The sequence below is a fragment of the Myxine glutinosa genome, chromosome 3 (assembly GCF_964187855.1).
Source record: "Myxine glutinosa chromosome 3, kmMyxGlut1.1, whole genome shotgun sequence".
In the NCBI taxonomy this organism is placed as follows: Eukaryota; Metazoa; Chordata; class Myxini; order Myxiniformes; family Myxinidae; genus Myxine; species Myxine glutinosa.
In genome coordinates, this window is record NC_136263.1 from 217,703,424 (window position 1) to 217,729,012 (window position 25,589).

Sequence of the window (25,589 nt, forward strand, 5' to 3'; positions counted from 1 at the left end):
CACCTCCTGGGTCCCAGATGTAGCGGTGGATGCGGGTGGGCCCGGCCATTTCCCACACCTGCTTCCAAGATGCCGCCAGCCATGCGCTTCTAGACAGGTCCTCAGGGATAGAACTGAGCATCTCTTATGCCGCCTTGTTGTAGGGATGGCGGGACTTGAGTCTGCTTGGAGGCGCCACTATCGTTGTGGTGTTGTGCAGGATGTGCCAGTCGTGTTTCTCGGCATTCCTTGCCTGGGCGAGGGTAGCAGCCTCCCGTCGGAGGCCGGCCGGGGCGATTCCCGCTAGGACTGGCAGGTGGAATGCCGGGGTGGGCTTCAAGCAACCAGCTACAATGCGGAGGGCGTTGTTAATGGCAACATCAACCTTTCTCACGGGTGGGCTTCTGCTCCAGGCTGGGGCGCAGTATTCGGCTGCAGAGAAGACCAGGGCTTGCGTGGATATTCGTAGGGTCTTGGCGGAGGCTCCCCAGGTCGTACCAGCGAGACGTCGGATAAGCGAGACCCTTGATGTCACCTTGGCCTTAACTTCTTCTCGGTGTTGCTTGAAGGACAGTATCCGATCTAGGCGTACAGCGAGGTACTTTGGGGCTTGCTGGAACTCCAGGCGTTTGTTGTCAACGAACACGTCCAGTTCCCTTTTTGCTTCTCTGTTGTTAAGATGGTATGTTGTTAAGATGGTATATTGTTAAGATGGTTAAGATGGAGTGTTGTCAAGATGGTTGTTAAAATGTGACTTCAAGAGCTCAAATCCTCTCCCTCCCACATCATTCACACTGCACCGGGGAGTGGGTCACGCACGGGGGAGAGGGTCACGCACGGGGGAGTGGTTCATGCACGGAGGAGTGGGTCACACACACACACACATGGGGGAGTGGGTCACACACACACACACACACAAGGGGGAGTGGGTCACACACACACGGGGGGGGGGGGGGGAGTGGGTCACACACACGGGGGGGGGGGGGGGGAGAGTGGGTCACACACACACACACACACATGGTGGAGTGGGTCACACACACACACACAAGGGGGAGTGGGTCACACACACGGGGGGGGGGGGGGAGTGGGTCTCTCACACACACAGGGGAGTGGGTCACACACACACGGGGGGCGGGGGGTGGGGGGTGGGGGAATGGGTCACACACATGGGAGGGGTGGGGGAGGAGTGGGTCACACACACACACATGGGGGAGAGGTGGGGGGAGTGGGTCACGCGCACACATGGGGGAGTGGGTCACACACACACACACACACACACACACACACACACACACACACACACACACACACATACACGGAAGCTCGTGCGAAAACAATTTTTTTTGAAATTAAAGATATCACGATTTTATTTCCTGCAGCTATGAAACGCATCTTCTTTGGGCGGTGTATGAGTGAATGAATGAATGATCGTTTTAAGGCCATTTTTCCCCGCTAGAGCAGGGGTTAGCCTTGCGGGCCCCATGACAATCATGGTGCCCTGTTTGAGGCAATGTTTTTATGGCCGGATGCCCTTCCTGACGCCAACCCTTGGTCGCCTGTTATGATGCGCAGGGATACGGTGCACCTATTCTAAACCGGGGTACACACCGGGATCTTCTTTGGGCGGTGTATAATCGCTCCAAATGAAACAGGCATTACCTGGTTCCCATTGCTTGAGTTGCAATCAAAATGTCCCTTTGTTTCTTCAAAAAGAAATTTATGATCGAAGACGTGTTGATTCAGTGTTAAAATGCACATCTGAAGCCAATCGTAGGTCTCTGGAGCCCATGACTCTTCATTTTTAAACAAAAATGTATCAAAAACACGCATGGTGACATCATCGGACTCGCACCGCAATGATTTATCTTCAACAATATATACGATACAACAATACGATACTTCATCCGGATTAATTACAGCTGCTCTTGTATATGTTTGCTGAGCACACATTAGTAGTATAAGATGAGGAGTTCTGGGGCAGAGAAGGTAGATAAGAAATATTTAATTAAATAATTGTTTTGAAATTTATTTATTTATTTAATTTCCGATTTTCACGATTTCCCCAAATTTCCCAAATTTCCGGTTTTCAAAAAATTATTTCCCAAATTCCCGATTTTCCGATTTGTCATTTTCACGATTTTCCCAAAATTTCCAAAATGTCTAAAATTTCCCAAATTTCTGATTTTCTCGATTTTCTTCACAATTTTGCCATTTTCATGATTTGTCGAATAGGGGTTCTGGGCCATTGCGGACGGGCCACACCCCCTGCATCAAAACGCGAATTATTTAATTAATTATTACAACCAATTTTTTAACCATACGGTTAAAAAATATTTTACGAACATTGGTATGTTGTAAGTTTGTGAACATTTGTGAATATTTGTGGCAGCGAATGTGAGCCCCCACGAAGGGCAAGCAAGAACCCCGGTCTAATCCGCGGATGATGCGGTCGGTAGCCCTCCATATAGGAACTCTCGTCTCTCACCCCTTACTATTACAAGCTATCCCTTTAAGTAAGAAATTGATTTTTAGTTTAAAGAAATACTTCTCTTATATAAAATATATATGGTGTTGACTTATCTGAATTTTGATATCAAGAATCTTATTTTTGAAGAACCAAAGTATTACAACAACAATGGATTTATTTATTATCGTATTATGATTAAATATAATTACAATCATACTCACGCACAAAGTGGTATTAGGAAACTGTTTATCGAAACACCAACATTGTTTTTGTGGGGTATTAAAGCGAACGTAAATAATGCCAAGGACCATAGAGCTGAATCATATTCGATACGTCTTGTTATGCATAACTCCCAAATGCCCATGATGACGGAGGAAGCAAAAACAATAGAATCGTTTGAAGAAATTCTTAGCGCAGTTAAAACACATCTGATGAAAGCCGATGTTATTGAAAAGATGAAAAAGGAAAAGAACAAGTTTATAGGTTTTGTTAATGAACTTAATATATTTTATCGGAAACGTGATGGAGAAATTCCTATTGAGGGCATCCCACCAACAATGTATCCAAAACTTTTAACCAAATATGAAAAGTGCAGGGAAGAGGACAAACACCCCGAAATTCTGACTTCGTTTTATGATAACAACATCAATGAAGAATCATGCCTCGAAGATCATCGTATTGAACCAGAGAAATTGATGAACGCAAAATGTAAAGTTGTTTGCGCTATTGAGATAGCAAATGTTTTTATCGGTGGTGTGGGTCCATCCATTAAATTGAAAGTAAATGATGTTATTGTCCAATAACTATTTAAGAAAACAAACAGACTCATGATTAATATTAACAATCTTACGCCCCAAAATGAAATTACGAAAGTAGCAGCGGCGTGTATGTATATATAATATAAAAGATAAATAATATGAAAAATATATAATTAAATTTACATGGTAGGTTGTGGGTAAGTTGTAGTTAAAATTATAGAAATATAACATTTATGTTATATTTCTTTTACAATAATATGTAAAATAAAAGTTAATATTTTTATTGGAGTATATAAAATGGATGAACCCATTTTCAAAATATTTGAAGATATATTCAACTCAATTAGACGGTTGGTTGAGTCACTTCTAATATGTATACACAATTATAATAGGGATAACACACAGGATGAATGACTAAACGGTAAATTTTTAGTTGGTTTATATAAAATGGATGATTTTTTACCTGTTTGGGAAAGTAAGATAAAATTTAATAATCATACGAACCTCCCAAATTCATTAAGATGTCCAATAGTTGGTTCAAGCAGCTGTGGGAAAACCTGTTTGCTTTTAAAGATGCTCCTTACCCCAGATTTTTTAGACGATGAAAATTTAATAATTTTCACAAGGTCAGGTTTTCAGCCAGAGTATCAACTACTATCACAGGGTTTTAATGCGGGGCTTAAAAAAGAAGATATAATCGGGTTATTTAAACATCAACACAAACTAAATGATTATAACATTGAAGATATAATACAACTATTTTGTGATACTCCACAAAAAGGTAAAAAGATATCAAAACCCACATCGTTTATACCTATAAATTGTATTCTCAGCGATAATACGGATGAAAAACGTTTACCCCAAGACTTAGATGAAACAAAAAAGAATCTCGTTATCTTTGACGATTGTGTTAATTAGAGAAACCAAACGGTTATGGACAGTTACTATACAAGGGGGCGACATTCTTCCTGTAATTGCATTTATCTCAGCCAGTCATACTTTCAACTTCCTCGCTGCTCAATAAGAAACAATGCTAATACTTTTATTTTATTCAAACTAAATGCAATAGATGTAAATAATTTTTGGAGAGATAATTGTTATACATTATGTAGTAAAAAGGAATGGGTGAAACATACAGCTGAAAAATATAAATATATCGTTGTTAAAGAAGATGATATAATAACCAATAATTTTCTCGGTTAAATAAAATGAATGCCGAAGAATGAGCAAGAACATTTAAGGAATATAATCAATTACTTTCAAAAGTTGTTAAACAACAGGAGGGGATAAAGAAGAAACAGAGACAAAAGCTATTAGGTGAAGATGTATTTGAAAGAAAACAAGCGAAGTTTATTATACCTATTTTAAAATATTCCGAACAAAAGGCGGTTTCGTTTCAAGTTCCCTCGATAACATATACTCCCAAACAACATCAAGAGATAGCAGATTTGAGACAAGAGGCAGAGCAAGAGCTTGGAGTTATAGAAGCACAAGAAGCACGCCAACAACTTGAGAAGATAAATCATCCTCCTAAATATGTTGTGGACGCTATTCTAAACACTGAATATTCACCACGTTCAATAACCAAAACAGGTCTCATTTATATAGGACAAGGAAATCAGTTTTACCTTGTTAACGAAACGGTACAGATAGTTAATGATAACTTGACATTCTTAAATCCTGACAGACCTCCTGTTAGATTAACTCCCAGATTAATGTTTCTTCTTATAAAAGCGAGGTATGCTAATTCAGAATATTTTGAGGAACCACTGGATATGGAAAATGTGGAAGATAGGGTACACTGGGTATATATTGATTTACTAAGCACGCTTGATTATGGGGGTTCTGTTGCTAGTAAAGGTAAGAAGAATGCGAAGGAAAAAGATATTCTTAATGTTTTAGATGGGCTTGGAATGAGTTCAGGCTCTGGTGTTAGTTTTCTTCCGAGTGACTCATCACAATTAGTTAATAGATTATTACTGCTGTTAGGCAGTAAGGAGGCGGGAAACAACAATTGTTTTAATGAGACGTCAACCATTCTAGATCAGTTGATGAATAGGAAAATAATTAATAAATGTCAATACAAAGATATTTTATCACATATATAAAATGAGAAGCACAACTCTTAGATTTGATTTTACAGCGAGTGATCACATGGCTTCATTACCATACCCGATACAACTTGATCCCGCAAAAAGAATATGAAGTGGCGTAATTGTCTATGGAAGCCTATAATACTCTGTTTAATATCACAGAAAAAAATAACAAGTTTAGTTATGATCCAGGAAGTGGATATAAAACTATAGAAGTACACCCCGGAGCTTACGAGATTTCTGTACTATGTTCTGAAATTTCACGCTTTATGAAAGAAAAAGGTGATGATCCAAAAAATATTGAAATAGGCATTCAAAAACACACATCAAAATCAACTATTTGACTTAAAAATAATTATAAAATAGATTTCACGATTAATAATTCATTCCGAGAGATGTTAGGTTTCTCTGCAAAAAAGATTGAGGGTAATAAGACGTTTTACAGCGATAATAATAATAATAATAATAATACATTTATTTTATATAGCGCTTTTCAAGAAGCCCAAAGACGCTTTGACAGAGTTCAAAAAACAAGTGCAAAAAGACAAAAATCAATAGGTAAATAGTCAAAGCAAAAGGAAGGAGAAGGAGAAGAGATAGTCAGGGGTTAAATGCTGTGGGTTAAATGTTGAATGCAGTGTTGAACAGGTGGGTCTTGAGTGATGTTTTGAATGTGGTGAGTGAGGAGGAGTCTCTGATGGTGTAAGGTAGTGAGTTCCAGAGGGTGGGAGCAGCGATGGAGAAGGCCCTGTCCCCCCAGGATCTGAATTTGGTCCGGATGGGGGGGGGGGGGGGAGGGGGGAGTCAGGAGGTTGGTACCAGCAGAGCGGAGGTTGCGGGTGGGAGTGTGTCTGGGGAGGAGGTCAGCCAGGTAAGATGGGGCCAGGTTATGGAGGGCTTTGTAGGTCAAGAGGAGGATTTTGTACTGGATTCTCTGGGGGATGGGGAGCCAGTGAAGCTTGTAAAGGACGGGGGTGATGTGGTCACGGGCCTGGGAATGGGTGAGTAGACGGGCAGCGGAGTTCTGAATGTATTGGAGTTTATTGGTGATTATTGAGGGTGAACCATAGAGGAGGCTGTTGCAGTAGTCCAGACGGGAGGTGATGAAGGCGTGGATGAGGGTTTCTGCAGCCGTGGAGGAGAGGGATGGATGGAGACGGGCGATGTTTTTCAGGTGAAAAAAGGCTGTCTTTGTGATGTGTTTAGTGTATTTGTCGAAGGAGAGGGTTTGGTCAAAGATGATGCCAAGATTCCGGATGTGAGGGGAGGTGGATACTGGGAAACCGTCGATGTTGAGGGCAAAGTTATGGGTGGATTTGGTGAGTGTTTTTGGGCCAATGATGATTATTTCAGATTTATCATAGCTAAGTTTGAGGAAGTTGATTTGAAGCCAGGATTTTATTTCAGTGATGCAATTTGTCAGGATAGAGTGGGTGGCGGTGGAGATGGACTTGGTGGAGATGAAAAGCTGGATGTCATCGGCGAAGCAGTGGAATTGGAGACCATGACGGCGGATTAAGTGACCAAGGGGGGACAGGTACAGGATGAAGAGGAGGGGGCCAAGAACTGAACCTTGTGGGACACCTTGGGGGAGGGGAGCAGTGGGGGATTTGCAGTTATTGATGGAGATGAACTGGCGTCTGTCAGAGAGGTATGATTTGATCCAAGAGAGGGCAGTGCCGGTAATGTTAAAGGTGGTTTCAAGTCGGGTGAGGAGGATGGTGTGATTGATGGTGTCAAAGGCGGCGCTGAGGTCGAGGAGGATGAGAATGTTGAGGTTGCCGGCGTCAGAGGAGAGGAAAAGGTCGTTGTTGATTTTGAGGAGAGCAGTTTCAGTGCTGTGGTTGGAGCGGAATCCGGATTGGAATGTTTCATACAGGTTATTGGCAGAGAGGTGATGTTTGAGTTGAGTGGCTACAGCGCGTTCCAAAACTTTTGACAGAAAGGGTAGGTTGGAGATGGGTCTGAAGTTATTTAGGGTGTCAGGGTTGAGTCCAGGTTTTTTCAGAATGGGGGTAACAGCAGCAATTTTGAGGGATGGTGGGACGATGCCTGTAGACAGGGAGGAGTTTATTGTTGCAGTGATAAGTGGAGAGAGAGCAGGAAGGGAGGCCTTGACAAAGCTGGAGGGGATGGGGTCAAGCGTGCAGGTGGCAGTTTTCATTCCTATGAGGAGTTCAGAGAGGTCAGTAGGGGAGACTGGGGAGAATTGAGACAGGGGTTGGCAGGATAAGGGGGGGAAGGTGGTTTGAGGGGGAGCGGGTGCGGTGGTGGTTAAGCTGTTGTAGATGTTGTCAATTTTGCATTGGAAGAATGAAAGGAAGGAGATGCAGTTGTCTACTGTGAATGACTGGGTGGTGGTGTTCAGGGGGCTGAGGAGTTTGTTTATTGTAGAGAAGAGTGCTTTTGGGTTTCCGGAGCCAGAGTGGATAATTTGAGAGTAGTAGGCGGAGCGGGCGCGGGAGAGGGCATCTTTGTAGTGTTGTAGGTGGTCCTTGTAGGCTTGGGAATGAATTGTGAGACCTGTTTTATTGCGGAGTCTTTCAAGTTGGCGAGCACGAGTTTTCATCAGGCGGAGTTCAGGGGTAAACCAGGGAGCAGAATGGGTGAAAGAAACTGTTTTGGTTTTTATAGGCGCAAGCTGGTCAAGGCAGGAGGAGAGAGTGTGGTTGTAGTAGTCAGTGAGGTCAGAAGGGGTGTGGAGGTCAACGAAGGGAGAAGTGGACATTTTTTCAGAGAGGGTGGGTGAGTCATTGACATATCCTCAGGTATAAATTTGGTGTTGATAAACTGTGATTTGGTTGATGGCGCTTATGACGATGGAGTAAAAACAAATACAATGTTTTCATTCAACGCTTACTCAACCCCAATAGGTTATAAATTCAACATGGAACCAAGGAATCTCTCCTATTTACCCGTCTCAGGAAAAAACATTTCGAAAGTAAATTTTAAGATAACCGATCAGGATCATCATATGGTTTCTTTCAATGGTGAAATTATATCCATCAGAATTAGACTACGTCAAGAAAAGTGAATAATTGAACATGATATAATGAATATAAAACTATTAATAAATGAACATCCAACCGTTTTTTCTCGAATGTAGTTTTAACACGAGTGATCAAGATAAAAAGAAAACCTTCCAAGAGTTAGTGTTTGGAAAAATAGGTCTTATATTCACTCGGGAAAGAGGGGAGCTTATGTTAACGTCGAGCGGGGAATTTATAATTCCGTCAAAATTTTCAATGGAAGATAAATTATGTTTTGAAAAATAATTTGGGCCTCCAGATACTAATTATTCTCGATTAGAACAAAAAATCAAGAGAGCAAAATTGAAAAAATTAAAACTAAAATGTTAAAAGTTTTTATTTTACTTGGAATGAAAACACGATGGTTGTTGTGAGAAAACACGAGTTAAGAAAATAGAAAATAATTATGAAAGATGCTGGTAAAACAGCTGGGGATGGGATTGGAGAAGGCATGTATCTTTCACCGTACTATAAGGGTGAAAGTATGTATCTTTCACCATATAGAAGAAACAGCAATGTTTCGTACTATAAGGGTGAAGGTATGTTTCTTGGGAGAGGTTACTATAAACCCGAGAGGCAACGAGGTGTCGGAGATCAATTTAGAAATAAAGGAGATGGGTTAATTGATACTCTAATGCAGGGGTCGGCAACGTTTTTGACATGAAGTGCCAGTTTGAAATGTTCTTGTTAATTAGTGTGCCATATCAACATTAAGTTTAACATTAAGTTTAATTATGACACCACATCAAAAAAATATTTCCAACAGACATGGAATTTTATTCCATCCATATAGGCTACATGCATAGCAACAACAGTTTAAAGAAACATTTATCTCTCATAATCAGGACATTGTAATGATCATTTTATCATTGTAAAATATGTCCCCCATGAGGTTACAAATTATATGCACGGACCCCATTTCAAAACACTGCTTTCAGTAACTCATTTACAAAGTATTGCATTGGGAACAAATGTCAAAAAGGGAGAATAAAGTGTATCAAACAGAAATACCAGTGCTATACAAGAATGCTGCCATCTTCATGAAACCATCCACATCTGAGTTGGAAAAAAAGAGATAGACAAACAGCTGCACATGCAAACCCATGTGTACTACAAATAAACAGATGCCTACCAGTCAGTGTTATCCCTGGCCCTGCTTTCCTTTGCTGAGCTCCATAATCTTGGGGTTGTAGTTCGTCACTTTAAGTTGCACACATGCTACGGAGTGGTCGGTTGGCAAACGACTGCGGGAGGGACTGAGCACGTTCTTCATGTGTGAGAATATCTGCTCACAGAGGTACGTTGACCCGAAGACTGACAGCAAAGCCAGTGCAACGTTCCGGAGACAGCTGAACTTCTTTGGCATGGATGTCCAGCAGGTGAAGATGCAGGTTCTGTGATCTTGCACTGCCGTGGTTTCTAGTTGTTTCCTTAGCTCTGCAAACTTAGTCACCCACAGTGTTGAACTCTTCAGCTCAATCAGCTGCATTTCCATGTCATGTGTATCCAACCAGTCTATCAGAGATAAATCCAATTCGTGTCGGTCAAAGCTTTCTGGCTTGATCAAGAAAGAGAACATGGGTCCATACTTCTGAAAGTCCCCAAATCGTGTTGTGAACTCCGGACTCAAGCTCGCTCATAAACCACCTTTAAATGCCATTTTCCCCCACAGAGCAGGGATTGGCCTTTTTTGGGCACCGTAGTCCCCTTTTTGAAGCAATGTTTTATGGCCGGATGCCCTTCCTGCCGCCAACCCCGTTAGTCGCCTCTTGCGACACACAGGGAATTACCAGTGAACTGGTACTCAATTTGCCGACCTCGGAAGGATGACAGCCTGAGTCAACCCCCCTGGCATTAATTCAGCGATTGACCGGGATTCAAACCCAGTATCCGAGGATCCCAAGCCTGCGCCATAACCACAAAGCCAAAACCAGGCTAAAGTTTTGCTCGCTCATGCATTTGCATATTTCAGCGGTGCTGATGCTGTGCTGTGAGGACAGCTGCCTTACGTGTCTGAAGTCACGGAAAGTGGAGGTAGCAACATCGCTTGAAAAGATTGCTCGCTTGCCACCAAAAGCCGTCCATGTGTCGAACATGTCCAAAACAGTTTTCCCTGCACCTTGCAGTCGGAGATTGAGCTCATTGAGGTGTCCCGTAATATCCGTCAGAAACATCAGTTTCACAACCCACTTCTCGTCCTCGAGTTCTGGGTAGTTTTGGCCCTTTTCAGCCAGGAAGGTCTTGATGGCATCAAAGCAGCTGACAAACCGCTCCAAAACGTTTCCGCAGCTTAGCCACCTAACCGCTGAGTGGAGAGGGATATCTTTGTATGTGCAGTCCATTTCCTTGAGCAGGGACTGGAATTGTCGGTGTGTCAGAGCAGATCGCTTAACTATGAAGTTAACAACCTTTACTACAGTAGCCATAACATCATTAAGATCTGAATTTGACATCTTTGCACAGAGGTTTTCTTGGTGTATTATGCAGTGGAGTTTCATGATGAGGTGACAGACTTTTTCCTCAATTGATCTGACAGCTCCCCTCTGTTTCCTGACCATGGCCGGGGCGCCATCTGTTGTCACTGCAAAAATCTTCCTGATGTCAATCCCTCGCTCCTCAAAAAGTTCCATAAACACCTGGGCTATGTCCTCACCTTTTGTTGTCAGACATTGGCTTTAAGCAGCAGAGTTCCTCTCTTACAGTCGAATCACAGTATCTTGCCATGACTGCCAAACGTGGTATGTCATTCACGTCCACGCTCTCGTCAAGTGCAATGCTAAATACCACAGCATCTTTTAATCCAGCTATTTGCTGCACACTGACATTTTCTGCCATTTCTTCGATGCGTCGCTCAACACTTCTAGCTGACATGGGAATATATTTTATTCTTGATTTGATTGTCTCTTTGTTTGGTAAGCCTTCAAACAGAACCTATGAGCGACAGAGAAAAGCCTCCTTAATCTATTCGCCATCAGTGAAATGGCTTTCTGCGTTTCGCAATGCAATGAGCAATGCGATAGCTTGCTTCAGTCACAAGGTTTTTAGCAATGGCAAATATTTTGAGGGTGTTGGCTTGCTTCCCATACCTGGACACAGCACGTTTGATGGATTCTGCCTTGTCTGCCTGATCTTTGAAAGTTTTCTCGTGCTTTGTCTCAAAATGGCGCTTAACACTCGACGTTCAACAAACAACATTTTCAAAACATAAAGTACACACAGCACGGTCCTTCTGAAAAACAAAACCCCACTCTTCTGTCAATGAGGGCTGGAATGCTTGAACCTTTACTTCAGTTTTCTTAGCTAGCCAGGTTGCCATCATCTACCGAACCTGAACTGCTTCACTGCAATTCCTGTGGGAAATGGGAGCGGGAGGCCGCACCGTCAATCAAACTAAATAAGACAGGCCGCGTGTTCCGAGAAAAACTACTACCCCCATTTTCATTACTACCACCCCATAAAAAAACTCAAAATAATGACGAGATTAATATTAAAACGCAGAAGGCAGCCTGAATGATAACAAAGAGTGGAGATGCAGCCGCTGACCACCGGATGTTAACAGCACAGCCGCACTTACAGCACCTCAGGTTGCCACGAACGGCATATCGGAAGGCACCAAGCCTGCATCTCCTGTTTCATATCTGCGATTATTATACAATTCAGAATAATGATGAGATTAATATTAAAACTCAGAAACCAGTCTGAATAATAACAATAATGAGTGGAGATGCAGCCTCGGACCATCTGCCGTGAACACCACCACTGTTCTTACAGCACATCCGATTGCCGCGAATATTGTGTTTGAATGCGCGCGGCCGGCATCTCATGTTGTGCATCTTTGATTATTATTCCAGTAAAATAATTTGGAATTGGAATGGTGACTCTGCTCTGATCCATCTACCTCATCACCCTGCACCATCACACCGGAATACTGTGATAGTGCAACATGCGCAACAGCCAATGGCTGTTCAAGAAGTGATTTGGCATGCAGCGGAGAGGGCACTGCTTTCGCCAGTGTGCCAATGATTACGCTGCCGCTTGCCAATGGTGGCACGTGTGCCTAAGGTTGCCGACCCCTGCTCTAATGGGTATTGGTTCAACCATTCTTAAACAGAAAAGATCTAATTGGTTCAACAGATCTAAACATAAAGATCTAATTGATCGAGATCTCGCGAGATCACGGCGAGGTCACGTCTTTTCGAAGCTGCTCCATGCGCTCACGCTTTCGAAGCTAAGTGATATTTCTCAATTGTGTTTTTGTCGAGACTGTATCTATCTTTCGGTGTATGTACCTATGCGTATCTTTTGGAAAATTTCCGGTGCTAATTTTTCGTACATGTATACACAATCGTCGGTTAATGGTATCGAGTATTCTGCGGCCTAGTACTCGTAGGCTTAGACTACCGTACCGTCTCCGACCTTGTGGTTTGTTTTTCTCTCAGCGATTCGTCGAATGCGCTGAAATTATTTTCGTTCTCTGTTTCGTACCAGTCGTTCACCCCGTACCTCCTTGTTTAATATCTGTACTCACAAAAAAAAAAAAAAAAAAAAACCCCAAAAAAAACATTTCCTTCCCAGGTCTTATTCGTTTATTTGTTGTTCTTTTTGTTCGTTCGTTCTTCGTTCGCGATCACGCGGTTAGAAATGTATAATCTCTCCCCTGAACAACTATTTTCTCTCATATATTATAACACCCTTTTATTCTTTTCCTACAAAAGGATGCTTTCGTCTTGCTCACCAAATCTATTCATTCCAAAAAATATATATAATACCATCTCTTACAGTTCCTCCTTTCTACATTCCCTAAACTATCCAGAACTCCATCCCTCCTCCAGTGTCCTCAAACGTATTTTTGACTCGAAGGTCTCAAACTCATTTTGCAAAAAATGTTCGTTTCCCATGAATCGTACACTTTTCAAAATCCAATCTCACCCCTCCCCTCCAAATCCTCCCCATCACCCATCCCTTTCAAATCTCCCCCCTTGCCCCTTCCCTCCCCTCCCTCCTAAACTCCTCCCACACCCCTCCCCTCCGAGACTCTCCCTCGCTCCTCCCCTCCTAGACTCCCCTCTCACCCCTCCTCCTCAAAGCATCCTCCCTGCTTCTTCCTCATTCCAACTTTCACCTTCATCTCCCCAAACCTTCTCCCTTGCTCTTCCCCCTCCTCAAATAACACCTCACTGTGCCTCACCCAATCTCCATCAAACCTTTTGTCCGCCCCATTCTTCCCTTTCTCCAAGCTATTCTGAAATCTCTGACACACCTTCAACAGCTCTCCCTACCTCTTCCTCCTCTTCCACATCTTACCCTACCCCTCCCCCCCCCCTGTTCTGGACCCGATGCTCCCCTTTCCTCTTCATTAACGGTATGGACCTCAAACATCCGGGGCCTTCGCTCAAACTTGACTGACCTCTCCATACAGGTTGCTTCTGACAAACCAGATGTGATCTGCTTAACAGAAACTTTCCTCCTTCATGATGTCTCTGATGCCTTGGTATCTCTCCCAGGTTACTCCCTCCTCCGGTATGATAGACCTGAGCCTCGTCCTGGAGGTGGGGTTGCTATCTTTATAAAAAACTCTCTTCCTCACTCGCCCTCCACTGCCCTCTCTCCACCTCACCCCCAGGAATACCTTTGGCTACGGCTTCCCCTTCGCTCCCACCTTTTGTTCATATGTGTGTTGTACCGTCCACCAATCAGCGATGACTCCATCTACATCTCACTGTCTGATAATATGGACCAACTTCTATCTACCCATCCCAACTCTCTCTTCCTCATATGTGGTGATTTCAATTGTCACCATGCCAGTTGGCTGGGTGTGGGTACCTCTCTCACCAGCCATGGCTCTTCAGCAAAGGACTTCTGCGACTCACTGGGACTGACACAATCTGTCAATTTCCCGACCCGGATCTCAGTCAACGGAGCATCTTCTCTTCTGGATTTGGTTATGACAAACTTCCCTGAAAATGTCTGCTGCTCTTCTTCTGCTCCAATCGGCTCATCTGATCATGTCCTTGTCAAAGTGGACATCTCTCTGACCATTCTCAGAGAGCCTCCTCAGCGTCGACGAGTCTGGCATTTCACTCAGGCCAACTGGCACGGTCTTCAAGCAGCCATCAATCATCTGGACTGGTCTCCCATCTCTACCGCCTCTGACATCAACTCATCCTGGGAATTCTTTCAAAGTAAATTGCTCTCTCTCATGCACAGATTTATACCATCTCGTCTTCAGTTGTCATACCCTTCCTCCCGTCCATGGTACACGGAATCTTGTGGTGAGGCTGTTGCCCTGAAACAACTTGCTTTCGTCTCCTGGAAAGCAAATCCAACGGAAGGAAATCTCATTTCCTTTCACAAAGCCCGAAACAAGTGTGTGTCCACCCTCAGGAGAGCCAGGAAACAATATCTCACCATTCTCAAGACCGAACTCTCTTATCTGTCTCCCTCTTCCAAATCCTGGTGGCGTCTGGTCAAATCTGTTTCTGGTGTTTGTTCCCCCTCCCTCACCTCAAACGGCTTAACGGCTGACTCCGCACGTGAAAAAGCTGAATGCCTCAACTCTGTGTTTGCCTCTAAATCTTGTGTCCCAAACCCATCCCTCTCTGTACCCACCGTACCCAGTCGTACCCAGCTGCTCCTGGACTCTGTGTCCTTTCCTCCTGACAAGGTGGAAAAGTTTCTGTCAACCCTCGACTCTGATTCTGCAACTGGTCCTGACGGCATCAGCCCACGGGTCCTAAAATCATGTTCTTCTGCTCTTTCACTCCCTCTTTCTGTTCTCTTCACCCTCTCTTTTGCTCAAGGTCATCTGCCATCTGCTTGGAAATCAGCCAACATCACCGCTTTGCCCAAAAAGGTGCAAAAACAGATACCAGCAACTACAGACCAATCAGCCTTCTCCCAATTATCAGCAAAGTCATGGAATCCATCATTGCTTCAGATATTAAATCTTTCCTCTTCTCCAATGGCTTGATCTCTGATCATCAATTTGGTTTCAGACCTGGTCACTCTACTCTGGACATGCTGCTTCTGCTTTCTCAACAATGGATGGAGGTCCTCAACGCCAAACAGGAAATTAGAGCTGTCTCCCTTGACATTTCACGTGCCTTCGATACGGTCTGGCACCCTGCTCTGCTCTCCAAACTCTCCTCCTTTGGTATCCATGGAAATCTCCACGCATGGCTGGCAGACTTCCTCTCTGGTCGGAGTCAACGTGTGACCCTGAATGGGTTTCTCTCATCTCCTCTTCCTGTTCAGGCTGGAGTTCCCCAAGGTAGTGTTCTGGGCCCTGTGCTTTTTCTGGTCTTCATCAATGATCTCTCTGACTCTCTTGAAAATCCTCTCTATCTCTTTGCTGACGACTCTACTCTCTGTCGCTCCATTCCTCATCCCTCAGATCGGCAGTCTGCAGCCCCCTCACTCTCTGCAGACCTGGACAAAATCACAGACTGGTCAAACAAGTGGAACATGTCTTTCAATCCTGACAAATCTCACACTCTTACAATGTCTCTCCGAAAGGACCGACTGGACAACCCTCCCATCTACTTTCTCAACAATCCTCTCCAAGAAGTTCTGTCACTCAAGCTTTTGGGTCTCACTATCTGCCATGATCTTTCTTGGGAAAACCACATTTCCAAGCTGGCCTCCAAAGCCAGTCGCCGACTGGGCATCCTCCGTCGTGCGAAGTCCTTCCTTGGCACACCTGAGCTCCTCACCACATACAAGGCTTTCATCCGCAGCTCAATGGAATACTGTTCCCCCCTCTGGGCTGGTGCTCCTGCCTCACACCTTGCTCGGCTTCACGCTGTTGAGGCCAAAGCTTTCAGAATCATTGGAATCTCCTGCGATGTAGTCAACGCCGAGGGCCTTTCATTCACTCACCGCAGGCAGGTTGGTGGTCTTTCTGTCTTCTACCGACTCCTCTCCGGCCTTGCTCCCCCAGCTCTCTCTGTGCTCTGTCCCCCCAATATTCCTTCAGGTCGCACAAGATCTGCCTGCAACCCTCTTATGGTTAAACTGCCAAAGTCTAGGCTCTCTGCTCACCTTCACTCTTTCATTCCCCTTTTCTCCCGCCTCTGGAACAAACTCCCCCACTCCCTTCAATCCCACTCCTCCCTCCAGGTCTTTAAAACAGCTGTTCACCACCATCTCTTATCGTCCCCCATCGAAAACCTTGATCTTTTCTACCCCCGGTAATTCACCCCAGAGTCCTTGCAGTGTTCATATGTTTTAATCCTCTCCCACCTCCCCCCAAGTCCTCCCGATGTCCCTGCTCTCAAATGTTGTGTTTGTGTCCTTCCCCCTCTTCCCCCTCTCTTTTGTGTCCTTCCACCCTCTCTCCCCATCTTGTCTGCCGCTCCCCTTGTTTTTTGTGTTTTGTGTGTCGGTTTGTCTTTTTGTGTGATTAATGTTAGCTCTTTCACGAGCCTCGATCTTGTATACAAAAAAAAAAAAAAAAAAAAAAAAAAAAACAGTTTCTGCCGTGGGAAATGTAGCGGGTGCTGTAAAGAGTATAAAAGACGCTCAAAAGGAGTCTCAAAAATTACAGGCTCTCAAAGAACTTAAATAAATTAAAAGAGGTAAAACTGGACTAACCCCGCAAGAAAAACAAGAAACAATTAAGGTACTTGGGTCGGGGTTTCAAAAGTTTTAAATATTTTATTAGTATTATGCGTAAATATAATAAATTTATTTATTATATTTTGATATGTTTTTTAAGTATTGTTAATATACAGACTTGGCATTTATATGGAATATTTTTTTTGTGGGGGTGAACTTACTTTTCAAGATGTCTTAGAACCAAAAGTTCATTGGAATTATGTTGAAATTATTCTAGATTTTGTTAATGTGACCTTTAAAAGAAACAAAAACCACATTTGACATTTCGAAACAAATAAATTGATCCTTGAAAGTGATGTAAACTGATGTCGAACTCAATTCACGGACAGTACAGTGTTAAACTTCTGTACGTTTTCCAGAAGTATCTCTTTATTTTGCACATTAGCCAAATTTTTTTTAACAAAAACAAAAGTAAAATTACGACTGTGATTACGGACAGTAAAATTACAGTTCAGTACTTCGTGTAACCCCCACGAGCATTCAGGAGAGCACGTACACGTCGAGGCATGCTGTTCACGAGATTTGCCAAGGTTTGGACAGGAATCGCTTGCCATGCAGTGACAGCCTGCTGCAATTCACGCACAGAGGTCGGATGCTGGTCCAAGTGGTCTATTTGATGTGTTAATTCTGCCCACAAGTTCTCTATCGGATTCATATCTGGGGACATGGCAGGCCACTCCATATGCTCTACACCACGGTCAGCAAGAAAGTGTTGGATCATGCGAGCACGATGAGGCCGTGCATTGTCATCTTGGAAGACAAAGTTTCCTCGAAAGGCTGCACGAGCAAATGGAAGCAATGTTTCTTCCAGAATGGCCCTGTACTTGAACTGGTTCAGGTTTCCATTCAGAACAACCAGGTCAGTTTTGCCCCCTGCATGAAAAGCAGCCCAAACGGTCACCCCACCACCTCCAGCTTGGACTCTTGGCACTATACAATCTTTGTTGTAGGCTTCATGCACTTGTCTGCGCACTCGGACGTGGCCATCTTGACGATAGACCAGAAATCTAGACTCGTCACTGAAGATCACGTGATTCCAGTGTCCTGGCTGCCATTGACGGTGCTCTCTGGCCCACTGCCATCGGCGCTGGCGGTGTTGTCTGGTCAGGCGTGGCTTTCTCAGGGGATGCCTGGCATGATAGCCTGCTTGAACCAGTCGTTGGTTGACTAGCCTTCTGGATACAGGCACATTTGTCAGTTGCTGCCACTCAGCCCTAAGCCGATTAGCTGACTTGGTACGGCCATTGCGGACTAACCGGTGCAGCTGGCGATCATCCCTCCTTGTGGTTCTGCGGGGACGTCCTGGCGTCGGTATTGGAGTAGGGACACCCCTCTGAGCATTTCGTTTCAGGATCTTTGACACCTGACCTTGAGTGATGCCATCCTGCCGAGCAATAGCACGCTGTTTCATGCCGTAATTTCGTAAAGCCACCACTCCATGACAAACAGCATTGTCGAGTTGACGGACCATCTCCAGAGGAAGCGGCAATAACTTTTGGAGACGTGCAGCAGTTGTTTTCCACTAATACAGAACGCAACAACCCTTGTATACCCGACTGTGAAGCCAATCATCAAATACACCTGTCCGTACATTTTGCCACGCCACCTGTGATATAATCCTGTTGTTGACTTCTTGCTGCGACAGACAATCAGTGACATGGTTCTTTTAACAAATAAATCACCAAAGTGTAAAAGAAACTCACCAGATTGATATACTGAGTTAAGAAAGTAAACCCAAGTCAAGAAAGAAAAAAAAATTCCATATTAAATGCCAAGTCTGTTTAAAGATGGAAGCCATCAACAGTATTTATGATTTGGATGATACGATTATCATTTCCAACGCGACGAAAAAAGAAGATTATTATAAGGTAAATGCCGTAACAGGAACAGATTGGAATACAAATGGAACAAAAAGTTTTGAGATAAATTATCAACAAACTTATTTGAACCTCGCTGATAGTTTCTTGTTGTGTACATTTAAATTCATTAAGGCTGCAGCTAACACAGAGGCTACATTCGTAAATGATTTCTTCTGGAAAATGTTTGATAGTGTCCGTTTGTTTATTGGAATGCAAGAAGTGGAAGCGATTGATTAATGTCTCTGCAACATCTGAAATGATGAAATTTACGCTATATTCCTCAGTGATAGATGGGGTAAAGGGCCTGCCGAAGGTTTTATTCCTGATATGACAACGGGAAAAGACGATGACCACGGTTATAAGCAAAGGAAGGCAATGTATAATGATGATACAAAAGCAGAGAATTGTTTTACCATAGCTGTACCCCTTAAAGCAGTGGTTCTTAACCTTTTTAAAGGCGCCGAACCCAAACGAAACCCACCGAACACTCGCGGAACCCCTCAAATTTGACCAAAAATTTAAGAAGAATTGCATCTTAATGCGTTTTCTGTTCTTCTTTTTGGGAGGCGATCTGGGAAATGCGTGGTTTTGTTTTGGCAAGGGCCACCCTCAAATCATTTTCGCATGCAAGCCTGCTCCTTTTCTTTGTTTCAATGTCCACCAGTTTCGAAAACGCATGCTCGCAGAGATACGTTGTAACGAACGGCATGAGGATCTCAATGGCAATTTTAGCGATGTGAGGATACCCTTCCATTTGGCGGCGCCAAAACGTTGAGAGCGTTGTTGTGCTGAAGAGTTGTTGTTGAGTCTGTCTCTGCTGAAGTTCGATGAGGTCGTTGAGGTATTGGTCGTTGACATCTGCCGTTGCAACGTCGAAGGTAAACGGCTGCCGCACCCAGCTGGGTATTGCTCTTGGTCGGGGAAGTCGCCGTCGAATAACTTTCCCAGCTCAAGCAAGTGCGTGGCAATCGCTTGCTTCAGCTCCCCCGGTACAGCAGTGCCTCCAACTTCAGACTCATCTTCGATCCCGCTCATGCACTCGTCCAGTAGCGAAAAGATCGCGAAGTTGTCGTTCTCTGTTCGCCGCCTCCACAACGGTAACTTCTTTCGGAAAGCGCTCAGCTTTTCTTCAGATTCGATGACATTCACTCCACCACCCTGCATCTGGCAATTGAGATGATTGAGTGCGTCGAAGATGTCAGCCAAGTACGCCAAGGCGAGGATGAACTCTGACTCTTGGAAGTGCGTTGCATGGCAATGCTGGTGTTCTCGCAAAAACAGGGCTAATTCAACACGCAAGGCAAAAACACGGCTCACTACCTTCCCTCGTGATAACCATCTAACGTTAGAGTGGTAGAGAAGGACTTCAAATTCAGAGCCGATTTAATTGCACAGCTCTTTGAAGATGCGATGATTCAGAGCACGGCTTCGCACATAATTCAGTTTCAACGACGATTTTCAGAACATTGGCCAGTTTTGGAGGCAGGGTTTTTGATGCCAGCGCGTGTCTGTGCAGGACGCAGTGCGTGACGATGATGTGTGGTGAATCGGCCTTCACCAGTGCTCCAAAACCGGCGTTGCATCCCAGCATGGCTGGAGCTCCGTCCGAGCAAACTGCAGACACCATGTTCCACGAGAGGCCGTTGCTTCTGAAGAAGTCGTCGACAAGCTTCTTCACGTCAGCTGCCTTCGTCGTTGTTGTGAGAGGCTTGCAGAACAGAAAGTCTTCCTTGATCTCGTCTCCTTTGAGATAACGCACAAATAAGATGAGCTGGCTCAAATTCGAAACGTCGGTGGTCTCGTCGAGTTGAAGGCTGAATTTTGGCGGGCTCGCGACTAAATCTGCAACTGCCTGGGCGAGGATTTCGCCACTAATGTCGTCAATTGTGCATCTGTTGGTGTCATTTGAGAGTGGAACGAGAGACAACTTGTTTTCAGCAGCTTTTCCCAGCATGATGTTGGCCATCTTCAACGCGGCTGGTTTGATGAGTGTCTCGCCAACGGTGCGCAGTTTGCCCTGCTTTGCAATCAGGTACGCAACTTCATACGACGCGGTGAGGATCGGTTTGTCAATTGGAATGAAGCCGAGAGTGGGCAAGGTAGCACTTGCGTCGAATCAGACTCTCTTCAATTCAAATTCATCCAGCGTTGCGTCTTTGTACTGCCCCTCGCCGTGCAGTTTTTTTGAAGTGTTCCCGTAGTTTTGCTGGTGCTAGGCTGGAGTTGCTCAACTTGACATTGCAAAGCATGCATTGAGGACGCTGACTTCCGTCCCGTTCCATCAAACACCTGTACCGCACATAATCCTCCGACCACTTCCTTTTTTTGCTCGACATAATGCAAAAAAAAAAGGAAAAAAGCAACAAACTGATCTTAATTGAGTTCGGGCAAATAATTATATGACAAAAATTTAAAAAGGAACATGCTTAAATATTAATCAGTACTCCTCTGAAAACTGAGAAATTTTAACGAAGAAAACATAACTTATAGTTACGATGACGGGATTTATTATCTACTCAACTCTATGTCACCTCAAATCCCATTATAATATTACATAGAAAACTGCAAATTGTTAGTTTTGAATTGCGACCAAAGGAGTTATATCACCTCCACCTAATTTTCTGAGGAATTCAATCATATTTTATAATCACCATCCACTTTTGACTTTAATATAACTCTGAACCCACCCTGCATATACACATACATTTCCAACTTACTTTTCAATTAATCAGTAACTCCAAAGTAAGGCGCGACCAATGACGCACGGCACACGGCAAGCTCATCGAGGCTATTCACTGGAATTTCCGAACACCTGCAAGGTCCAAAATCCAGTAATTAAGTAAGCAAGTAAGCACCATCAACAGAATAATTAGGAAGTTGCTCATTGATTCAACTTACTATAGTCAGTGTGAAACAACTTATCTTAAACACAGACCAGAGAAACCATGAATGGGATGGGAATACAATTAAAAATAACATTTCCATTCGTTCGTTACATACATAGCAAAATAATAATAATATTAATAATAAGCGTAATTACACATAGATTCAAAATTGATACAAAACAAAAAAAAAAAAAAAAAAAAAATTGCAATGCGTTTCGGAGGACCTCCGCCGAACCCCTGAGACTGGCTCACTCAACCTCTGGGGTTCGGTCGAACCGAGGTTAAGAACCACGGCCTTAAAGGTATATTTGGATTTTGCGATTATGATAAAGTTCTGTACAGCCTTAAAATTAGATTTCAACTACAAAGGAATACTAATGAAAACAGATTGGTTTTTGGGGCTGAGAATGCTTTCGGTGCTAACAATAAATTTGTTATTAATGATCTGTGTTTGGTATATCAGCGAATATTCTCCCAGTCTTAAAACGGAAGAGATGTTGAATAGAAGACTTAACTCAAAGACCCCCCTAAATGTATCCCACCTGAAAAGAAGATGCCAACACATTAAACTGGAACACGCTGCATACACTTGGAATTTGGGTGTTCTTCAAGGAAAACCTCGATACCTTTGGCTCATTTTTAAGAAACCAGATGGAGATGAAGGCACTAATAAGAATAACGTGCTGTGTGATAATACTCAGGTAAAACAACTTCGGGTTTCTCGAGATGTAACATGTTATCCGCGAGATAGATTGGAAATTAATTGGGAAAATAATGATTATGCCGAAGCCTCCAAGTCTTACCAAAAGGTGTGTGAAAGCAACGGTAATCAGGATCCCATTTTGGATATGGCCGCGTTTAAAAATCTATATACAATCTACGCGATTGACCTGAGTGCTCAAAAGGAAACTATAAAGTCTAATAGAGTGGATACTTCCCTATACATTGAAAGAGGAAGAGTGAAGAAGGGCCCGTCTCACATACACACTCACACGGGGATTGTAGCTGGTTGATGGTCACCAACGCGTCCAGGCTCCAGCCCGGCTCCAGTCCATGCTCCGGTCCAGGCTCCGATCCAGCGGGCGAAACCCGGCAGGCGGCTCCACGTGTAGTTGGAAGGTGACCGGACAATTATATAACGGGGGGGGGGGGGGGGGGGGTACTATTCGTGCCAAACGCCCCCTCTCCAATGTTCTCTTAATCAGCGTGCTTCCTTGCAGTCCTCACAGTCCTCTTGCAAAGCGCGTTTTCAACCAGACCTCTTAATACACGCTGCCGCTGTAAGCCCTCGCTGGCGAGCCCTCCTTTAATACGGTCCTCCTTTAATCAGCGCCACTGCATCAGTCCTACTGCATCAGTCTCCCTTTAATAAGGTCCTCCTTTAATCAGCGCCACTGCATCAGTTCTGTTTAATGCCACGCGCGTTCTCCCAGTAAGTCCTTTTTAGCTCGAGCTCCTCTTCATAAGTCCTGTAAAAGGGCTTTGCGCTCACTTTTATAACTCAACCAAGCGATCACTCCGCGAGCCCCAAAGCCACGCCTGTCGGCGATGTCACTTCAGCCCTGGTTGGCTGGGTAAGGCTTACCGGCCCCGCCTTTGATGGCTGGATGATGTGGCCACACCTTCTTCCTGGTGCTCCGCCTCCTTTCTCGGGCCTCACCTCGTGGCTTATGGCGGCGTTGAGCAAGCGCTAGGGCAGCTGCTGCTGGCCGAGGCGCGTAACAATTTGGGAGAGCCATGGGGCAGACTGGAGGGCGCGTAATGGCGTCGCTTGGAGAGGGAGGCTTGCAAAATGAATGGATTGGGGACCTACTCTTATTTGAATGACACAACACAGATTCAACTATTGGAAACACGGCCTTATCTAAACACATATTAATGAAATAACTGAAGTCCGATGGTGACCTACGTGTTTGCTTGTGGTCGACCTATGGGGTGCAACCTTAATCTTTAATAATGTCATATTTACAAGAGTGTTGGTTCTCAAAACCACAACAATATATATAGTGCATTATACAGTGCATTCAGAAAGTATTCAGACCCCTTCACTTTTTTCACATTTTGTAATGTTGCACCCTTATGCGGAAATCGTTTAAATTAATTTTTGCCCTCATCAATCCACACGCAATACCCCACAATGACAATGACACAGAATCTTGTTTGTCACAGTCTGAAAGTCCTTGAGGTGCTTTTTTGCAAACTCCAAGCGGGCTTTCATGTGTCTTTCACTGAGGAGAGGCTTCCGTCTGGCCACTCTGCCATAAAGCCCAGATCGGTGGAGTGATGCAGTGATGGTTGTCCTTCTGGAAGTTTCCCCCATCTCCACACAGAATCTCTGGAGCTCAGCCAGAGTGACCATCGGGTTCTTGTTCACCTCTCTTACCAAGGCCCTTCTCCCCCGATTGCCCAGTTTGGCCGGGCGGCCAGCTCTAGGAAGAGTCCTGGTTGTTCCAAACTTCTTCCATTAAAGAATTATGGAGGCCACTGTGCTCTTGGGAACCTTCAATGCAGCAGAAATTTTTTTGTAGGCTTCCCCAGATCTGTGCCTCGACACAATCCTGTCTCTGAGCTCTGCAGGCAGTTCCTTCGACCTCATGGCTTGGTTTTTGCTCTGATATGCATTGAAAGCTGCGAGACCTTATATAGACAGGTGTGTGCCTTGCCAAATCATGTCCAATCAATTGAATTTACCACAGGTGGACTCTAATCACGGTGTCGAAACATCTCAAAGATGATCAAGAGAAATGGGAGGCACCTGAGCTACATTTCAAGTGTCATAGCAAAGGGTCTGAATACTTATGTAAATGTGATATTTCAGTTTTTTCTTTTTAATAAATTTGCAAAACTTTCAAAAATCCTGTTTTCTCTTTGTCATTATGGGGTATTGAGTGTAGATTGATGAGGGAAAAAATGAATTTAAACGATTTAGCATAAGGCTGCAACATAACAAAATGTGAAAAAAGTGAAGGGGTCTGAATACTTTCTGAATGCACTGTGTATATATATATATACAGTCACGTGAAAAAGTAAGTAAATCCCATGTAAAGTTTTGACTTTTTCAACATATTTCAACATACAGCTATTTGATCTTCATTTCAACAATATTGAGAGATAAAGGTGATATAATACAAAAAATATAATGAAACATTTACATTTTGGAGTCCATTGTATAATTTAACGAAACATGAATGCAAATTTCGCATGTGGAAAACGTAAGTACACCCCTACATTTATCACTACTTCATCTACCTTAAATTAGAATCAGGTGCACCAGCTCAGGTGCAAATGATTAGAACATCGTCAGAGAGGATCTTGGAGGAACGTGTCTTATTTAAACCTCAGACATTTAGTTTGGTTTGCTCTTTGTTGTTGAGGTGTGCGGCGTCACCATGCCGAGATCAAAAGAGCTCTAAGGCATTCAGAAAGAAGGTTATAGATGCCTACGAGTCTGGGGAGGGATTTAAAAAGATCTCCAAACAATTTGAAATCAATCATTCGACTGTCCGGAAGATCATCTACAAGTGGAGAAGATTTCAAACAACTGCCATCTTGTTCAGGCCAGGCCGCCCCAGCAAGTTCAGCCCGAGAGTAGACTGCAAGATGCTGAAAGAAGTCTCTAAGAACCCCAGAATGTCTTCACGAGACCTACAGGCTGCCCAAGCCCTGATCCAGCAAAGCTGCCCCAAACCATAATATTTCCACCACCTTCCTTTACAGTTGGTATCAGGTTCTTGTGGTCAAATGCTGTCTTTGGTTTTTGCCAAACAAGTCTTCTGGTACTGTGGCCAAATAGCTCTACCTTTGACTCATCTGTCCAGAACACATTGTTCCAGAAGTGCTGGTCTTTGCCTAGGTGTTCATTGGCAAACTTTAGTCTTGCCCTGATGTTCTTTCTGGACAGCA

The 25,589-nt window shown here is 43.9% G+C and overlaps 2 protein-coding genes across 16 annotated transcripts in view; both read right to left on the bottom strand.

Moving 5' to 3' along the window:
• LOC144891103 (uncharacterized) lies at positions 1-25,377 on the bottom strand. The gene is made up of 3 exons (XM_078773490.1): positions 25,336-25,377; positions 22,679-22,848; positions 1-647 (listed from the first exon to the last, which is right to left on the bottom strand). Exons 1-3 carry the CDS (start codon positions 25,375-25,377, stop codon positions 125-127), a joined length of 735 nt encoding a protein of 244 aa, XP_078629616.1. The 3' UTR covers positions 1-124.
• The window catches only part of LOC137422867 (interleukin enhancer-binding factor 3), a 350,140-nt gene that overhangs the window by 115,511 nt on the left and 209,040 nt on the right, over positions 1-25,589 (bottom strand). The gene's annotated exons all lie outside the window — the stretch shown is intronic.

Bases quoted from the DNA above. Each gene is read 5' to 3' on its own strand.
- LOC144891103 (XM_078773490.1), bottom strand. From the start codon at position 25,377: ATGGTTTGGGGCAGCTTTGCTGGATCAGGGCTTGGGCAGCCT. The intron at 22,849-25,335 runs GTAGGTCTCGTG...TGGCACGAATAG, and splicing joins GATCAGGGCTTGGGCAGCCT to TACCCCCCCCCCCCCCCCCC. The intron at 648-22,678 runs GTGAGTGTGTAT...TCTTAACAACAG, and splicing joins CAACCAGCTACAATCCCCGT to AGAAGCAAAAAGGGAACTGG.